Source organism: Notamacropus eugenii, chromosome 2, assembly GCF_028372415.1.
Source record: "Notamacropus eugenii isolate mMacEug1 chromosome 2, mMacEug1.pri_v2, whole genome shotgun sequence".
Taxonomy (NCBI): domain Eukaryota; kingdom Metazoa; phylum Chordata; class Mammalia; order Diprotodontia; family Macropodidae; genus Notamacropus; species Notamacropus eugenii.
Window position 1 is genome coordinate 522714925 of NC_092873.1, and position 20231 is coordinate 522735155.

Sequence of the window (20231 nt, forward strand, 5' to 3'; positions counted from 1 at the left end):
AGTTGGAGCTCCAGGTTCAGTTCCAGACTCAAATACTTAGTAGCTGTGTGACCCTGGGCAAGTCACTTCATTTCCGCCTGCCTCAGTTTCCTGAAATGAAAAATGGTGATTATGATAAATCACATTCACCTCCTAGGTTTGTTGTGAGAATAAAATGAGAGCACCATCTGTAAGGCTCTTAACCACCTTGCCTGGCACATGATGAGCGTTTAATAAACGTTCCTTTCCTTTCTTCCTCATAAGCTGAATTGATCTTTTCAGGCCTCACCCGTACTAGCCCTGTTTTTGAACCCTCTTCAGCCAACTTCTTGCAGTGCTGCCTCCTCAGTAGGACTTATCTTTTCCCATCTCCACAGCCATTGCTACTTCGAAGGCCTTCTTCTTTCTCTACAAATCCTCCTTTTCCCCTGCAGACAGCACAAAGCATTGTCCACCCATCCTAGTGGTAGAGGACAGGTTCCTTCCTCTGAATTCCGGCTGCACCTCAGGACCCTGTTATGCCCCTGCTAGGTACAGTGGCACCAGGATCAGGACTTGTCCTATGCTTTCTATTTTAACTAATTATTTTGCTGACTCGACCTAAAGCTTGATGATTTCTGCCTGCTGCAGGAAAGCAGGTGCTGTCAGTCATCTACTAAATTTCTGTTCCCTGGGACCTCCTTCTTAAACCTCAGCTGATTTGGAATTAATCTTGGACTAGGTGCCCCATGAAGTCTTCCCTTGGGAAACATTTTACTATTTTGATTTATTTCTGTGTTCTAACAACTCGAACACTTATTCTGTGTGTTGAATAATTGTAGAATGTTTCTGTAGGTAATTTGGAACTCTGTTCTTCCAGAGGTTGCCAGAATTTTCCGTTGCTGTATTTTCCTCTAAGTGTCGTTATTTTATGTTAATATCACAAACATTAGCAATTCAAATCACTTAAGGCCTTTTGATAAATCTTTTTCTGAAGTGGTAGACATTCTCTGTTTCTAAAATAAATGGCACTTGAGAATTTCAGCCTCTTGGGGATGAATGTTTTTAATATAAATATATGCATAAACATAGACTAGTTTTCTCAGATTTACATGTTCTTACACACATTTTAAAAGGATGCTTTTTGTAACTGGACTCAGGTTGGTTGACTTTCTGGTTCCCAAGGCTAATTCTTTGTGTTAATTTTCAGGCTTAAAACTCTCTGGCTCTAAATAGCATGCCTCTTCATTCATAGTTTTTTAGAAGTTAGATACCCTGAGACCCTGTAATGAGGACAGATACATCAAACATCAGGCTTATTACAGTAATCAGATGAGTTCTTTCATCTGGGAGACTCAGGGAGAATATCAAAGGTATCTTCAAATATCTTTTGCATTGTTGTTTTGAGGCAGGATAATAATTATTCTTTTGGGCATCAGAGGGCACAGCCCAGTATAAAGGGTAGAAGCTTCAAAGAGGCCAACTGTGGGTAACTATTACAACTGTATAAAAGTACAGTCATGCTTTGGGGATGGGACAAGTTACCCATCCTTAGAAAAGGGCAGAATAACCACTGTCATGTATGTTATATTAAGGAAACCTTTCAAATGTAAATTAGAGTCCATGGCCACTGGGTCCCCTCTAATCCTGAACTGGGACACATTTTGTTGAGCATTAGGGGTGAGCTGCTGAGGGCAGTCGTGTAGGCTGCATTACCCCTGAGCACATATTCTGGTGAACATCTGGGGCTAAGCACTATGTTTTGGTGTAGGGTTGGATCCCTGCCCTCCAGCAGCTTCCAGCTAGGTGATGTGGCAGAATGAGGGCACCAAGAAATTAGACACATTACGAATGCTAAATTCTGATCACTCACCATTTCAAAAAGGGGAAAGATCACTGTGCATTAGAATGATTGGAGATGGCTTCTTAGAGGAATTAGAGCTTGGTCTGAGCCTTGAATGCCTTGGATCAGTTTCATGGGGAAGGGGTTCATTTATTAACACTACTCTGAATATTGTACAGGCAGAGCATTAGGTTTCCAGTCAGCCTTAGACATCCCTGAGATCAGATCTTATTTATCAGCTTTGGGAATTGTGTGAGCCTGCACTTGTCAGTCAATTTTTGTCAGCCTCAGTTTCCTTAACTGCAAAATGGGGATAATAATGGAGCCTGCCTCTCAGGGTTATTATGAGGAATGTGTGACACAATTTATAGAAGACATGTTGCAGACTTAAAGCATAATATAAATTTTATTGTTTCATTATTATTATATTTCTTCTGAAGACTGCACATTACATATTATTTCCTGTCATCAGTCTCATTGAATTTTTTCATCTTCTATCTTTGAAGTATGTGTAACATACCCTTTAGCTGTGACATACTTATTGGTCAACTGAGATCGCTTTGTTTTATTCACAAGAATGGACCCAGCACAGAAATCCTGTCTTTACTTATCAAGACTTACAGGAATACAAATCCTGAAAATCCAATAGCATCCGAATTGCTTCTGAGATGCCAATGTCTAATTTAGTTTCCTTTCCCTTTTTATTCTAAATAGAAAAAATCAGGCAAAGGTATGCTGATCTGCCTGGAGAGCTGCATATTATTGAGTTGGAGAAGGAGAAGAATGGCCTTGGCCTCAGCCTCGCTGGGAACAAAGACCGATCTCGGATGAGCATCTTCATCGTGGGGATTCATCCTGATGGACCCGCTGGCCGAGATGGGCGCGTGCACATCGGGGACGAGCTTTTAGAGGTAGCAGTTGTTCACTCAAATTTCATGTTTCTTTTGAGGTTGGTGTGGCAGAGTCTGTTCTAATGGACACGTCTAATCAAAGGATCACACATTTTGAGCCAGGAAGGACTTGAGCGATCAGCTTTCAGGAAGAGAAGGTAGAATAATGTCTTCTAAAGCTAAACAAACCATCTTGCTTTTCTGTTTCCTTGAAAGAAATGGCAGTAGAGGTAGGCACCAGTGCAGGTCTGCTTCTTGTTTTTATTTTTAGGTTTTTTTTCACAATCGCATTTAAAGATAGTTTGCTTCTTTTTAAATGGCGCTTGCTTAGGACTGAAGGTTTTGCTCATGGGAAATTTCAGAAGCATTGAAAAAGCATCATTAAATAATGAAGCAGAAGTTAGCCTGCTCTGAATACCAATGGGCCAGGAGATTTCAGGGTAGGCTGAATTCTTTTTTGGCTTGGGTCAACTTGTTGGTTCTTCTGGGTTTCAGACCTGACAGTGAGATGTGACCTTGTTACCATGGGCTGCTACAAAGCATATTTAATACTTGGCTGATTTAAAGGGTTTTCATGAAACCAGAGATAAGTTTGGAGAAAATGGGCCAATCTTGGAGGAAAGAAACCTGGTAAGAGGCAACATTGGCCCATGGAAAGAGCCTGGAGTATAGAATCCAAAGACTTTGATTTCAAATCCCAACTCAGACACTTTCCGATTTTTTAGTTTTGGCAAGTCATTTTGATTCTTCAGGCCTCAGCTTCCTCATCTGTAAAATGAAATGGTTGGGGGAGATTATTAAATTCAACAAACATTCACAACTAGCACTGTGTTGAACCCACAGGGTTTAATATGGAATGATGCCTGCCCATCAGCAACTTAATGTTCTATTTGGGACAAAACACAAACACAGAGAAGTGAATGTAAAATGCAAGAAATACCCTGAAACAGCTGAGATCCATCTCCTCGGGTTGTTGTGGGCCTTCAATGAGATATTTTGTCCAAATCATTTTGCAAACCCTATTATTATCATTGTTCTAACCCTGTCACTCATGTCCAACTCCTCATGACCCTTTTGTGGCTTCCTTGGCAAACATCCTGGAGTGGTTTGCCATTTCCTTCTCTGGTTCATTTTAGAGATGAGGAACTGAGGCAAATAGGGTGAAGTGACTTGCCCAGGGTAACACAGCTAGTAAGTATCTGAGGCCTTTTTTGAATTTAGGAAGATGAGTCTTCCTGACTTCCAACCTGGCACGCTATGCACTGCACCCCTAGCTGCCCCTGTGGTATTCTGTAAATATCACATACTTTTGTGGGTACAGTTATTGTTTATACTAACCATTGGGCTATTATGTTCCACCAATTTATATATTACATTCCATGAATGTATGATAGCCAATGGCCTATTCCATCAATCAGAAAAGGGTTTCTTGATTCTCCCAGCCTAGCCTCCAAGACTACTGCAAAGGGGGAGGGGGAGCAATTTGTTGACCCCCTGCTCCTAAATATGAGACATAAGGAACAGATATCCATGGCTCAGAAGGTTACATCTTGTTTTCCAAAAGTACTGGTTCCATTTTATCCTCATCCTGTGTCCCATCTTTCCTTGACCCTTTCCTTTGACCTTTCCTTGACCAAGTATGAAATACTTGGGCTCAGAATAGAATTCCCACTCCTCTGTCACTTCACTGTTGCAGAGTTGGTGTTGAAGCCCAAGGTTTTCTAAGCTCAACTGTGAATCTGCCTTCACAACCTGGCCCCCCGACTCCATGGCCCCCCAGCTCCCTAGCTCTGTGGCTCCCGGTTCCCCCAGCCCACAACTTCCTGGCTCCCTGCAGGATTTACTCTCCAAAGCTGTCACTGCCAAGAAGTCATTTCCTGACTGCCCAGAATTGTTTCTGCACAGCTTCCTTTTGTTTCTGCTTCCAATGCAGTGTTATAGCACCTTCCCAGAATGCTGAAAACCGATGCATGTAGGACAGTGTTTGATTCGATTACTTTTCATGGAAACATCCTTTGAACAAATCCATGAAGAGAAAACAACAACACTGTTTTTGTTAGTGTTTGTTTCTTTCTTACAGGCGCATAATGAAATAGATTTTGTGTGCCATATTTTGGTTTTGTGTCCTCATAGAGTCTGGCACGGGTTGGCACTAAGTCAGTACTTGCCAGCTGATTAATTGTGACATGTTGGTGGCCCCAGTTTCTCAAAACTTTCAGGAGATGGCACACTCTGGACATTCCTGCCAAGGGAGGAGGGCTATGATGACAGGTTCAGAGACACAGTGGCCACCTTTCTAGGAAGAACCAAACAAATTTTGGAAAGATTTGCCCCAGTGTAGCCGCAGTGTCATCATTACATCCTAGCTTGAGCTTGAAGAGATCCCAAAAACCAAATAGTCTAGCCACCTCATTATCTAGATGAGTAAACCAAAGACCAGAGAGGTAATGTGACTTAGACTCAAAGGATTGTGGACTTAAATCTTGAAGAGGCTTTAGGAGTCCAGTTAGTCTGACTGTACCCTTTTTACAAATGAAGAAACTGAGGCTCTGGATTTTTAAGTGATCTGAATATTACATTTTAGATATTTAGAGTCTGAGATTCCATTAGGGGATTTTTCTGTGGGTGATATAATTTTATGTATTTGTGTTCTTAATGAAATCATTACTTACTATGATTGGGGGATCCTTGAGAGCAGGGACTGTTCATTTTTGCTGTTGTACCAGCAACTTGCACATTGCCAGGAAGATAGTCATCAAAGAATACAGCTTACTGGCTGGAATGTAATAGAGCTTATAGGCATGAATGGAATTGAATGGAAAGAAAAGGAATGACCGGCCCAAGCCATGTGTGAAAACTCCTTTCATTTTTAAACAATCAGGCTCTGCTTTCTATGCAGTGAAACTTTGCAGTATTCCAATATACCTTCACCAGACACCTCAAATGGAGATCCTTTTAGCAAAAGGCAGACATTTCTGGAGCTTTTCTTGCTTGCCTGGTGCTCTCTTCCAAACAGTTTATAAACCTTGCAGTTCAGTTCACTACATGTGCCCAGGAAGGTCAGGGATATGAGATCTCCAGCTCCCCATTTAAGCAGAGGCTTTGAGCATCAGTGGCCACAACAACCCATCCTGTTTTTTCTTTTGCATTGCTAGCAATTTTAAGGTATTTTTTCTCCTTCTAGGCTGCTTAGGGGAAGACTAGGGTGATAAAACTGTTAATATTTGTTTCCTCCATCTTAGAAACTTAGTGAAATCCTTGCACATTGTTAAGGATCTTAGATCATCGGGGCTTTTGAACTACAAGGAAGGAATATTCAAGCCATTTGATGCCTCCCCTTCATTTTAAAATGGAAGCAGAGTCTTGGTCAGTTTAGGTGATGTCCATGGTTCCCCAAGTAGGATATACAGACTCAGACTTTTCTCAGGCCCTGAGTCTCTTTCCACTCCATTCCATGCGAGTTTTGAGGACTAGAATGTTTAGAAGTCATGGGATTGTGACCCTCCAGGCCCAGCCTCTGCTACTTGCTGAGAATCTTCTCTTCCTCCCTGCTTCTTCCTGATCTGGGGCTGTGGTGCTGTTTAGTAGCATCCCTCTTACAAATTAAAATTGGAAGGAGACGCAAGATTAGACTCTGAAATCAATTAATTTTGCCATCTTCTTGTCTTAATCGTTAAGAGGATAGGTGGGGGAAGGGATAGAATCTGTTGGCTACAGGGAGGTTTCTGTGACTGCCTTCCACTTAATTTCTCCCTGATTGCTCTCCTTCCTAATTAATGTAATCCATCAAGGCTTTATAAACTCCAAAATAGGCATGACCTCTTTAGTGAGAGAACTTCTCATTTAATTCTTGAAATTTTTTTCTTCTCCATTAACTTTCTTCGGGGAAAAAAAAAAAGAATTGATATATTTAGTTTTTACATTGCCTGAATTTCCCTCTGTATCACTCCTGTTTCTCCTTTCCTAAGAGGAACAAAAGTGTTTGTTTTTAAACAGAAAAGAGGAGTATGGGGGCAGCTAGGTGGTGCAGTGGATAGAGCACCATCCCTAGAGTCCAGAGGATCAGAGTTCAAATCCAACCTCAGACACTTGACACTTAACTAGCTGTGTGACCTTGGGTGAGTCACTGAGCCCCAACTGCCTTGCCTTCCTCCTCCAAAAAAATGTTTAAAAATCAATAAGAAATCCAAAAATGTATGCAGTGTCACATCCATGACCCTCTCACCTCTGCACAGAAGTTTCTTCTTTGCTTTCAGGCCATACTTTTCCTTTATGCCTTTTACATTGTGATATTCACTGTGTATATTGTGTCCTGGGTTCCAGTTTATTCACTTGGCTTCACTTTATATTGTCTTACCATTAAAGGGTGAATTTAGATGTTTCAGTGGATAAAGCATGGACCCTGAAGAGAGGGAGACCCCGAGTTCAAATCTGACCTCAGAAACTTACTAGCTGTGTGACGCTGGACAAATCACATATCCTCCCCAAGCCTCAGCTTCCTCAAGCATAAAATGGGAATAATCGTACCTACCTCCCAGGGTTGTTGTAGGGATCAATTGGACTGATATTTATAAAGCACTTAGCACAACGCCTGGCATACAGTAGGTGCTATATAAATGCTATTGATCATGAATGATGATGATGATGATGATGCCTGGCATCAACTCTGTTGTGTCATTGTGTCATTATTATTGATCAGGCAATGGAAAACTGGGTGAGTGGATAGCAGCACTGTGTGCTGCCAAAGCCTCACTTTTAGCAGGACTTTCCCTCATTTAAAGGGAAAGAACTTACCCACCAACTTCTAGGGTAAGCTTCTCAAGGTACAGTGTGGCAGAAATTCTGTCTTTGTGCACACACATTTTCATCTTTCACTGTCAGCCTAATGCTATGTCAGATGCTGAATAATTGCATTTTGACTTTGTCCATTTTCACAAAAATTCTCCCTTTCTGAATCTCTGTGTGTTTGGGGGGGTTGGGAGGTATTTTGATTGTTTGGGCCTTAATTGTTTTAAACTTTCCTCTCTCTCCCTCGCCTTCTCCCCACTGGATCAATGCCTTAGATTCTATGTCCTAATTCTGGGTAATAAGTCCATATGTGATGTAAATAGAGAGCCCCTTATGGTAATGAGCTGTCACATGGCTTGTGTGTCCGAATTCCTTCTTCAAAAGTTGGGTGTCCATCTATTACCCCATACTGTGCATATGAGCCTTTTCTGATTCCTCGGACTTCAAGGGTCTCCTCCACCTCCCTAAATTAACATTATTTTGTATATATTAGCTGTGTCCACTAATGGGAACTGAGCTGTGATAAGAGGAGGGACAGTGTCCTTTGTATCTGCTTGGCACATAGTTGGTGTTTAATAAATCTTGGTTACCAGCTGTCCATGAACTCTGTTAGGCTACCTATATAACAAAGGTTCCCACTCTAGCACACTTGTACTTACAGAGGGAGGAAAAATGACATTTGGGAAATATATTATCCTATTGAAATCACTCATTTGTATTGTGTTTCTTGTAGGCATGTGTGGTAAGCTTTGATATTGATTACTTTTCATATTGAACAGGGGCTACAGAATGATTTATTAAATAAAATAATAAGCATGTGGGCAGCTGTATGACCCTGGAGAATTCACTTAACTTTGTTTGCCTCAGTTTCCTTATCTGTAAGATAAACTGGAGAAAATGATGGCAAACCACCCCAGTGTCTGTGTCAAGGAAACCCTAAATGGGGTAATGGAGAGTTGGATGTGATTAAAACAACTGCCCTGGCAGCAGAAAGTCCAACTCTCACCCTCAGTGCCTCCACCTCCAACTCTAACCCTGAGGGACTGGCACATAGTAAGTGTTGTCCTCTTTCCCTTTATTTCAAGGTAAGGGGCATGGGGACTGAAAAAGTTTGGAAACCCATATTCTTCAGGGGAAAATGTGTATGAGGAGGGAAGCAGTCTGTCAGGAGGGCTTGTGATGTGATTTGTGAAGGGACTTCCTAATATGGAAACTTCTTACTGTGCTACAGATGAGGAAATTCTCTGTAATTTATAATCTGAAACAGTCCATTGAAAGTGAAGTGATTTACCCACAGCCACATAGCCAGTATGAGTAAAGGACAGGACGTGAACCCAGTCCTTTCTGACTACAAGACCAAAACTATCTATCTTCTCTATCTCATTTCCTCTGTAGTGATCATCTCTAGTGGATAGAAGAGATAATAGATGAAAATATGGCCTGACTCTCTTGCAATCAGGAACACTCCCTCTTTATTAATGTGGTGTCAGGGATGGTATTCCCAAGTGACATGTCTAGGAAGCCTTACTTTGGCTGTCAGAATGGATTCTTCCCTTGGAAGAACCATCAAGGAGAGCTGTCAGTTGGTGGCCCACTCCATTTATATAAGAACCTACTTACACATTAAAGCCCTAGAAGAGAATGTGGTTAGAATTTCAGCTCTCTTCCCTCTTTTCCAGGACTTCGGGGACTTTAAATCAATTTAAAATGTCATGATCATCTAATTACCATGTCCTTATAAATGAGGCTTGCTTGTATAGATTGATTTTCCCATAATAATTAGATTCAGAAAGCAGGCAGGCCTAGCAATGGTGGGCCTAGCATTGGTGCCCCCAAGGATGCCTTGGATTTAGTGCACACCATTGGTAGGAGGCCTCCCAGGACCAATGGGGCAAATCGTATTAATGCTGCTTCTGCCTCTATTATTGGAACTCATTAATTAAGAGACAAATTACATATTAACTTTTGATGATGGAGTCAAAAGTGAGTCTGATACAGTGCATAAAAACTGGCCCAGGAGTCACCATAATGTAGATCCAAGTCCTAGCTCTGACATCTGGGCAGTGTGATGGGCAGATTGCTTAACCCTTGAGTGCCCTCAGGCAGGGCTGCCCAAATAGGTTGTGGAGAAAATGCCGATCTACTGCATTCTTGGAGGCTTCTCCCTGGGCACTCATGAAATCACAGGTCTGGTAAAGAACCACTAATAGCAGTAGAAGTAATGACGACCATTGATATCTAGAAAGACATGATCAGGTGACTAGAATTATACGCCAGAAGCTTGCTCTCTTTTATGAACTGGCTACCAATGTGAATCGCCCACATACGCTTAAGAATGAACAAACTCTACTGGAATTGGAGCAACAGAAACTTCCCTCATCATCGTTGTCCTCATCACTAACAGTTACATTCCTCTTTCAAGTTTTCTAAAGGCTTTCCATGTATTAGTGCATTTTATCAAGGCATCGCTACTGATAAAATTGCTACCACCAAATGTCTGGACATAAAATTAATCCGTACAAAGTTTAGAACAGTGACTTGAATAGATTTCACCATGCTTACTCTCCAGACAACATGGAATGAAAATTTTTCAAGTGGAGACCTCACAGAGGATGTGCATTAAAAGAATAAGATGCACGCTGTTCTTCTACTACTGGAGATGTCCTAACAATACTCCGCTAAACGAATCTTCAGAAAATCATCTTACATATCAGTACTTTTATTCAAATACAGATAAGCCGTTTTATGAACCTTTGCAACAGTCTGAAGACACTAAATATAAAAGCATAATAGCAGGAGAGTGACCAGTCCCCAGATCATTTCTTTCTGCACTCTTCAAAAAATAAGTAGACAATCGTGCTGGTAATCTAGTAGTGACTTAACCATTGTCACCGGTATTTCTCAAGTTGTCCTGAAAACATTTGCCATTAGCATGCAGAGGGCTTAGCTCACATTCTAAGATGTTTATTCATCTTGATAGGGGAGGGGGAAATTCTAGTTTTATTCATCTGTGTAATAGTCCGCAGAGTATGAAATGGCATCAGGATAGTGATTTGCCTCAGGACCATTTCTATCTGAATTCCATTGAAATAGAAAAAAAGATGATAACTTAAAACTGCACTAACATTTTTGGAACCCCTGCATAATAAATAATTGACATCTACTGTGCAAAAGTTTTTACAGCCTCTTATAGCTGTAATTATTCTCAGCACCAGTCCTCTCCATGGGTGTTTTTACATCATTAAAATGTAAGTTCCTTGAGGCCAAGGATTGCCTCATTTTCTCTTTGCAGAGAAGGAGTTGGCTAACCATTCCAGTATCTCTGCTAGGAAAAATCCCAAATGGGACCTGGAGAGAGGAACAAGACAGAAACGATTTGACAACAGTACCCTCTAACACCTAGCACAATTCCTGTTATGTAGACTGAACTTAGTATTTTTTGACTCTTCTCATTATTTCATTTTTCATCCTCATTTTTAAGGTAAGAGGAAAATAAAGCTCAAGACAAAGTGGTATACCCCTAGTTGCATTACTAATCTCTTTTGGAGGTAGTATCTAGATTTCTGTCTCCAGGTCTGTTCTCCCAATTTTCTGCTTCTCTTACTTACACATACCCGGAATGTGAGATACATCTCATCATTATTAACAAGGCTACTCAGGAATACTCAGGAGTATTTACTTTGTTAAGAATCCAGCACTATTGTACTATGAGCAGACTGGACAAAATGAGCTCTGAGCTCTGGGCAGTGGTCAGAACCCTGCACAGCGATTTGTGTCCTAAATTCAAATCCCAGCTCCATGAGTAAATTCATGGTGAGACCATGGAAAAATCACTTCCTTTCTCTGAACTTTAGTTTCCAAACTTGTTAAATAAGAGCTTGGAGAATATCTAATGTTCCTTGTATTTAGTGTTTTATGTGGTAACCCACTGTGGATGCCCATGCAACCTAGTTGAGTGATGTCAGGAGACCCCTAATACAAAAGATCCCGAGGCAGCATGGTACAATTGAAAAAGCCCTGCATCTATAGTCAGAGAATTTGGGTTCAGATCTTTGCAACTGTGGATGAGTCACTTAAAATTTCTGGGCCTCAGTTTCCTGATTTGTAAAATGAGATTTGTGATAACTTCTGATGATCTATACTCCTCTGATGAGCTAAAGCGAAGTGCCACTGTTTGATCTTGTTAGTATGGGTTTTCTCCATTTAGGTGTTGGGTAATATGGGCTCGTCCCCAGGGGTGTGATATTTTTGGCTCCAGGAGCTCTCACTTTATAGAAGTGGCTGCAATCTCTCCTTGGTTGGTGGCTGTGAAAGCGGGGACTTTCATTTAACATTTACAAAGTGTCCACTTAACATTTAAAAAGAGCCATTTTATCTTAGTGTGCTTGATTTCCTCCCTTACTGAGGACACTGCATGAAACAGAAAGGAGTATAGTGATTGATAAAGTCATAGGACTTGCATCTACATCCTGTCCTTATGTCATTTTGAGCCTATCAGTGACCTCCTTGTACTTCAGCTTCCTCATTCATTAAATGATGAGTTTGGACCAAATGGCCTCTAAGGTCCCTTCCAGCTTTTGATTCATTATCCTGTTACCCATCACTTCTCTGGCCTCAGTTTCCTCATCTGTAAAATGAGCCTCTAAGGTTCCCTTGAGCTCTAGATCTGTGGTCTCCCAGGAGAATGAGAGGTGTCCACATCTTAGAAATGAGTACAGAGACACTCATGGTTGGTTGTTATTTTGGTCCTCTTCAGAATGAAGGACAACAACCTTCATCTCTCCGTACACATTTCTAAGATGTGGACTCCTGTCATTCCCCCTGCAATGATGGTGTGTCAGCTGTATTTGAGAATTAATCAGTAACTGAAGCAGGCTGGCTTGCTGAAAAATGTTCCCTGTTGATGAAGGAGCTAATGTAAAAGCAAGATCTCATATGTTTTCATCAGACACACCTTGATCTTAGGCATTCTTGTGTGTGGTTCTCTACCATGTCAATGTTTTGATAAAAAGATTTGTATTTTGAAACTAAAAATAATCCTCATGAATATTATTCTATAGATTGATCACCTCTAAGTCCATTTTGAGAATGGCCTGGAAATATCAATACGATGGAATATTATTTTACCATAAGAAATCGCAAATAATAAAAATGCAAGAAAGCATGGCAAGACTTCTAAAAAATCCAATTCCTTCTTGAGTCTTGTGTTCACTTCTAAGTACCACTGTTTGAGAAAAACATTAATAAGGATGACAGACTCATGACAAAGGGCCTTGAGTATATGTCTTAGGAAAATTAGTTGATGGATTTGCTGATTTTTAGCCTGAGACGAAAGGAAGACAGGAAAGTTGTCTTCGAGTATTTAAAAAGCTATCGTATGTAACAGGTCTTCGAGTTGGTTTCTTTTGACTCAGAAGGCAAACTGAGTGCCCAGTTGAGGCTTGATAGGAACTTCCTGACAGTGTGGGCTGTTTGGGGGATGTGATGACTTAGCATCCGTTAGAGTTTTCAGGGAGAGACTGTCCTAGAGCATTCTTTTGTAGGCATGGTTTGGACTAGTTAGCCACAGAAGCCCTTCCAACTATGTGATTTTGTAACATGACGTAGGGTACAGAAAACAGAACCAGCAAATTTTAAAATATATACCCCCTCTACAACTATGAAATTTTAGTAGTAAGCAAAGTAAAATCAGGTGTATATAAGGACTCAAACAGAAACCACAGCAATCAATATTATAATGGATTCTATTCCTGTCTTTCTAACTTGGCATAATATCTATCTATCTATCTATCTATCTATCTATCTATCTATCTATCTATCTATCCATCTATCTATCTATCATCTGTCTATCTATCTATCTATCCATCTATCTATCTATCTATCTATCTATCTATCTATCTATCTATCTATCTATCTATCTATGTCTATCTAGATATATACACACATACATATATACGTACATATACGTATATATACGTGTGTGTGTGTGTGTGTGTGTGTGTGTATAAACTGAATTCAGACTTGGGAAGACCTGGTTTTTTGAAACATTTTGCCCTTTTGATCTTTGTTCCAAAGTAATTTGTCAAATTATTTTTTTCCAAAATAAAGTGCCAAAGTAATTTGAAATTAAGGATTAATTTCTCTTTGCCAGCTTCTGTTTTAAAATATAAATTCCCCTCTGTCTTAGCGAATTCATCAATCTTTCTCCCTTAGGCATGATTTACTTCTTTTAAATCTCTAGTTTAGCGCTAAATAGGAATTTTGATTGGATGAGGAAGAGGGAGAAGTGTGGAGTACTTTAGGAGAGATTTAGGTTACATGACAATGCTCTGCAACTGATTGGAAATGATAAAGTACAGCAGGAAATGGGAAAGAGATGTGGAGAAGGAACTGAGAAGACAAAAGAATCTATCTTTATCATGGGCATTTTGTCAGTCTCTCGGTGACAGCTGCTCAGATGTCAGTTAAAACCATCTTTCTTGCTGTGAAGTTCCATGTTTGGTCTCAACCAGTGGTGTCCAAAGTTGAGTCCTTTAGTGTGACCCAAAGATGTAGGTTATGAAGAAATTGGAAGTGGAGACAGTGGCTCAAATTCACTGCACCATGAAATTGACAATCATGAGGCTTGTCTCCAATGAAACCTCTTGTACCCTTTACCCGTGATCCCATTTTGTGCCCTCCCACAGCTGTGCAAGTTTTCCATGCTCTACATTAAGTCCTCAGGGCAGCTTTAACCCAACCACAACCCAATCACCCACAGCAAAAAATTTAGGTAGGTGTTACTGAGATAAGTCCAACCACCTCCTCACAACAGCATATCTACTCCATGCTCCCCTCCCATCCCCTTCTGTGTGATATCCCAATGTTGGAGAAGTAGCTCTTAGAGAACCTGGGATCTTATTTTTTCTTTCTTCCTGTAATATTACCAGATGGAATAATTTTCCTCTTGTCACTTAATCTTTCACTGTCTCAGTTTCTTCTATGACGTGAGGGTGGGAAGCATCATGATGACAATTTTATATTTTACATAGAGAGTGGAATTTTAGTGAAAGAATATAGACTCAAGAATCAGTGTTTGAGTTTCTACCAGTTATTTATGAATATTTGCATACTTGAGATTAACTATCTCATCCTCACTTTTGTTAACTATAAAATACTCTCAACGCTACCAGATCCTTTTCTACCCAATAGGGCCAGTATAAAAATAATTAAAATAAATTAATATTTTCAGGGATTTTTTGGTGGTAGAAAACACAATAAATTTCCCAGTTATTTTTTAGAGCTTTGTATGTATAGGTACATAGCAATGGATGAAATGTCAACAAAGTATGTTAATAACAAGAAGAAGAAGATACTTAACTTTAATTGTAGAGGGATTCCATTTTTGCATGAACTTCAGCGCCATCTTGTAGGTGGTGGTGGATAAAGGCCAAATACTATGTTTGTAGGAGACGCCTTGTCTTTTTAGCAGTTGTTTTTTTAGTGCCTTTTACTGTCACAGTCATTTCCCATTATACTATCTCTGCACCAAACCCTGATTTGTAAGAAAGAAAACAACATTAAGCAAATCCAGCTGTTCGGGCACGTCCGCATTACTGTGTGTCCCACTTTCTACACCCATGGTCCACTCCCCAACTCTATGAAGCCAAAGAACATGTGTTTTTTGGTTATTTTTTTGTTTGTTTGTTTGGATCATTACCACCAATCAGAATAGCATTGCCTTTCCATGGGGTTGTTTTGGATTGAGTCACTTTCTCTACAGAACTTATTCTGGATGTAAATTAGCACAGTGCTATGGACATGTCAGGGATTCATTTTACCATCATTTCTGGATAAGTCCTTGCTCTGGGGGAAAGAGGGATAGATCTGGAGGAAGAGGCCTAGATCTCTGGGCATCTTGGTTTTATCCCATGTTACCTGTGTGGCCTTTTGTACGTTCGCTTGGCTTGCATTTCCAGATCTGGCAAGTGATAGCAGCAAGTGTAATAATCTCTTGTATTTCTCTAGCACTTTTAGCTAGTACTCATTATCTCATTTCTTCCTCTCTATAGCCCTTTGAGGCAGGGGCAGTGGGGATTATTATTTCCATTTTTTGGGTGAGGAAACAGTCTGAGGGGGTTTTGTCTCCTCCTTTCTCTCCTTTCCTCTCCCATTTCTCCTCTCTCCTCCTCCTTCTCCTTCTCTTTTTTCTCCTTCTTCCTCTTCTTTGTCTTCTCCTTCTTCTTCATCTTCTTCGTCTTCTCTTCCTCTTCCTTCTCCTCCTCCTTTCTTCTTTCTTCCTCTCTCTCCCTTCCCCCTTGGATATGGCTAATGGGAGAATTTGTCTTGCTCCTCCATAGTCTAGACTGGATTTTTAAAGCCACATAAATTTTCCAAGGTTGTTGGAGAATACGTTTCTGAATGAAGCTGTCTGTGTTGCCAGTATTCCCACTGAATTATAAAAGAAGTTCCCCTTTTCTAGAAGAGGGGCAGGAAAATGAACGTATCACATTTCTCCTTTGTGGGATTCCTAATCCACAAGGGGTTGGTTGCTTTGACTGCATTTTAATTTTTGTGTGATTAAAACTTCCAGCCCCAGCTCAATTTAATTAACTTGACTTGCTATGCGATAAGTTTGCGGCATAGCTGTTTACCATAAATCTTCATTTATGCTGAGTCCAGGAATGGAAAATTGAGAACAGTTTAAATTTGAACTGTTTCACAAATACATATATTTTTAAAAAATATTTACTTTCAGTGAAGCAAATCTCACTAAAGATTTTAAAATGAAAATAAAGCCTGTCCATGTAATTAAAGAAAATTCTTTTTTCTTTCCGGTTATGAACGATTGATAAATCATTTCTGCTTTCTTGACTTCTTAATCTTATCAGTGGGCACATTCCTGTAGCATGATGGATGCCCCCTCATCTAACTAAACCTTCTCAGACTGTGGAATTTGCCTCCCTTTCCTTCCTCATGTTCTCTATAAAGACTCTCCCTGAATGCCCTCTGGTTTATATTAATTCATAAGATATATATTAACCCCCTGTTCTGTGTCAGGATCTGTGCTGGTTGCTGGGGATACAAAAACAAGAACAAGGCGTTTCTTGCTCACAAGGACATTGTATTCCACCCAGATAAGTAGGGACAATGTAATTTGAGGAATGAAAACATCCTACCAACTGTTGCATTCATGGAAGCTTTCATGAAGACATGACATTAATTATTACCTCTGTGCCGCAGATTTTCATGTCTGATTCTCCAGCCCTATCTCCTCTTTTGACATCTAGTGCATCTCCAATACCTCATGAGATAGATTGAACTGGATATGATGTAGACACCTTAAACTCAATACGTCTAAAATTGTACCTACTATCTTTTCCCAAAACCCTCTCCCCCTTCCAAACTTCCTAGTTAGACTACCTTTCCCGTCCCCTACACTTGTAACTTGGGTGTTATCCTCAATCCTCACTCTCTCTTCTCCTCCTTCCCCATAGTCAGTCTGTTGCCAGGGCTTGTTAATTTTACCTTTATAGCATCTCCACCATATAGACCCTTTTCTCCTCTAACATTGACACCAAGATGATGCAAGACTGTCATCGCATGCCTAGAGCAATAGTCTGCTATCTTGTCTTCCTGCCATGTGACACTTGCCATGCCAGCCCATCCTTTATTAAGCTGTGAACATGATTTTCATAAAAGCCCAGGTCTGACCAATCGCCCCCTACTCAACAAACTCCAGTGGTTCCCTGTCCCACCAGGATCAAGTCCAAGTCCTCTGTTTGATGTTCACAGTCCCTCGGAACCTTCCCCTTGTAGCTTTCCAGCATTTTTGTACTCTTCATGCTCCACCAAGTAGTCTGGGTTCCAGGGACTGTGGCTTCCTTCCTGTTCCTGAAGAAAGCACTCTCTCCCATTTCTCTAGGCCTAGCTGTGCCCCATGCATGGCATGCCTTCCTTCTTCATCTCCACCTCCTGGCTTTTCTGGCATTTTTCAAGTCCATGGCCAATACCTGCCCTCTCCAGGAAGCATTTCTTTTGTGGATTATTTTTCCTTTATCTTGCACATAGCTTCTTTCTCCCTTGTGACTGATGTGCTTTATGATTTGTGCCCCTGGAGCAGTGTCTTACCTTCATTTTTAGCCCTGGTGCTTAGTACTGGCAAATACTTAGTACCTGGCAAGTAGTAGGCATTAAATAAATGTTGGTGGCTCACGTACTGACATCAATGTAAGCAAAGGCTTGATAAAAGAAAAGATTTATTGGAGGAGAGATGGGGCTTCATTCTAGCCATGGACCTGCCTTGCTCAAAGGTAAAGATACAGGTGGGATTTACAATACAAAATCCAAACTAGTGAGTATTACATTTTGCCTGGGACCCACTGGGCATGAGGGAATGAGTCAGGAGGAAGTCCATTAAAAGTGGTTGGAGTCAGATTGTACAGGCCTTTACCTTCTGGGCTGACAAATGGGTATGTTGTCCCAGAGGTGACAGAAGTGCCTAGAGGTTTTTGAGAAGAATTCAACGTTCACTTTAGGAAGATTACCTTGGCCTCTGTGGGGAGTGTGGATTGTGGGGAGACACTAAAATTAGGAAATCACCACGCATGCGTGCATGCACATACATCTTGGTAACCATGAACACTTGCTGCTTTGGTGGTCTGCAGTCTATGTACTGCTTATAGACCCTACCAGTGTCCTCTGTTCTGCTAGCTTAGCTCACCTTGATTGGGTTGATAGCCTGCTCTTCTGATCAGTCTTTTTTTATGGTCAGCTCCATCATCAGCGACCTCCCTATGGGTTCCCTCTGTCATTTCCTTCTTTCCTTTTCTCTTTGCTTTGAATTCTAATTTTAGGGCCTGGGGCCTCGTGGGAAATGTGTGTCCTAATCAGATTGGGCTGTTCATACACAACGCTTGAAAATGGAGGCTTCTCCTCATTTCACCCCTATTCCAGCAGAATTATTTTGTATTAACTCAGCCTGGAGGAGATGATTCACAGGTCTGGGTTGTCTCTCCTGACACTTCAGTAGGATGATTGGTTCCTCCAAACCAGATGGCTTTTCATCATCGGGTCTGAGTCTTCTTTTCCTGGTTTAGTCTGCTTTGCTTCCTTGAGGTTTGACATTTTTGTCTCCCGATGGCCTCCATTTCATGCCCTGCTCCCTCTTTACCCCACTCTCAGCCCTGTGATTACTCCGTTGGCCCTGGCATATTTGCTGACGGCAGCTGCTTTCCCAGAAAACACCAGAGTAGTTGGCATTGAAAAACCCATCCAATGTAAAGCACTCTGCTTTCCTTTCTATTGCCTGCTCCTCTGAGTGTTAAAAAGCAATAGCATCAGACACATAACTTTAAATTGACTGTTATGTAAATTAAAACTAATGATCTGCTGAAGTTAGCCAAGCTTTCGTTGTCTGAGCTGAAATGGTTTAGGGGTTTTTTCTGGGGAAGAACACCTATTCCTTATGTTTATTCAATCACACTGAAACGCAGGCAGTCAAGAGCTCAATGCTGTCCCTGGTCCAAGACCCTTTGCCCAACAGAAGACAGCTTAGAAACTGAGATGCTTTTGAAAGATGGAACTGAATGGGAAGAACCCATCTGGCCGCTGGGGTTAATCTAATACAGCATTTTTTCACCTTTTCTATATTCTGGACCCCTTTGGCATTCCGGGGAAGCCATGGACCTCTTTTCAAAATCACATTGTGAAATGCATTCAATAAAATACAGAGAATTACAAAGGAAACCAGTGGTATTGAAATAAAGCTATCCATTATTTTTAAAAGTTCACCGAGCCCAATGGAAGAATCCCTGCTCACATACAACATACTGATGGAATTGTTCCTCTTTTATATAGAAAAGTAGGATCACAAGTGTAGTGCCCAGAAATGAGATTCAAATCCACAGTTTAATTGGTAGAGGACTACAGTTGAGTTTGTCAAGGCCCAGGTTCAAATCTAACCTCCCTCTTGTCTGCTGTGTAACTACTCCATCCTCCAAGAAGCTACTTAATTGATTTTTCCAACATAATTGATCTGAAAAAAAAAAAAGACCAAACAAACCCCGGTGTTTCCCTATTATTTCTAGAATTACACATAAACTCCTCTACTTGGTATTTCTGTTTCTGGGATCCTTCCCAGTCTGACCCTTCCCCAGCACCTCTTAATTCCAGAGTTTTCCCTCTCTCAGTTATCTATTTATCCTATATTTCTTTACACATTGTCTTCCCCATTAAACCACAGTCTCTCTGAGGGGAGGGACTGTCTTTTGTATCTTTTTGTATACCCAGCACTGAGCACTGTGCCTGGCACAAAGGCCATGCCCATCTTCTGGAAGAAGCCTTTTCAGATCATTCCCTAATGTGATTGCTTTCCTCTTGTTGGTTATATCCCATTGACACTGTATATAAATTATTTGTACAATATAAATTATTTCTTTTGTTTTTGATTGTTGTCTCTCCCATTAGACGGGGCAAGGAGGTGGTACAATGGATAGAATGCCAGGCCTGGAATCAGAAAGACTCCTCTTTTTGAGTTCAAATCTGGCCTCAGACACTTACTAGCTGTGTGACCCTGAGCAAGTCACTTAACCCTAATCTAGAGGAATATAATTTAATATTCTATGATATACTTGACAAATTGTGGAATAATTTTTATACTTTTTTCAACATTTTCTGTTTCTTACATCACCATAGTATCCCATGTGTCCCTCTCTCTGCCTCTCCCAAAGAGCTATCACAAATGACACTATCATTCTATGACAAATAGTATT

General features: G+C 40.7%; 1 protein-coding gene across 3 annotated transcripts in view; it reads left to right on the top strand.

Moving 5' to 3' along the window:
- PATJ (PATJ crumbs cell polarity complex component) overlaps positions 1–20231 on the top strand; it is a 325916-nt gene that overhangs the window by 201603 nt on the left and 104082 nt on the right. For all 3 annotated transcript variants that reach the window (XM_072649698.1, XM_072649699.1, XM_072649701.1), the window contains one exon: positions 2516–2712. In XM_072649698.1, coding sequence (XP_072505799.1) covers positions 2516–2712 — 197 coding nt within the window. The remainder of the gene's footprint in view (positions 1–2515; positions 2713–20231) is intronic.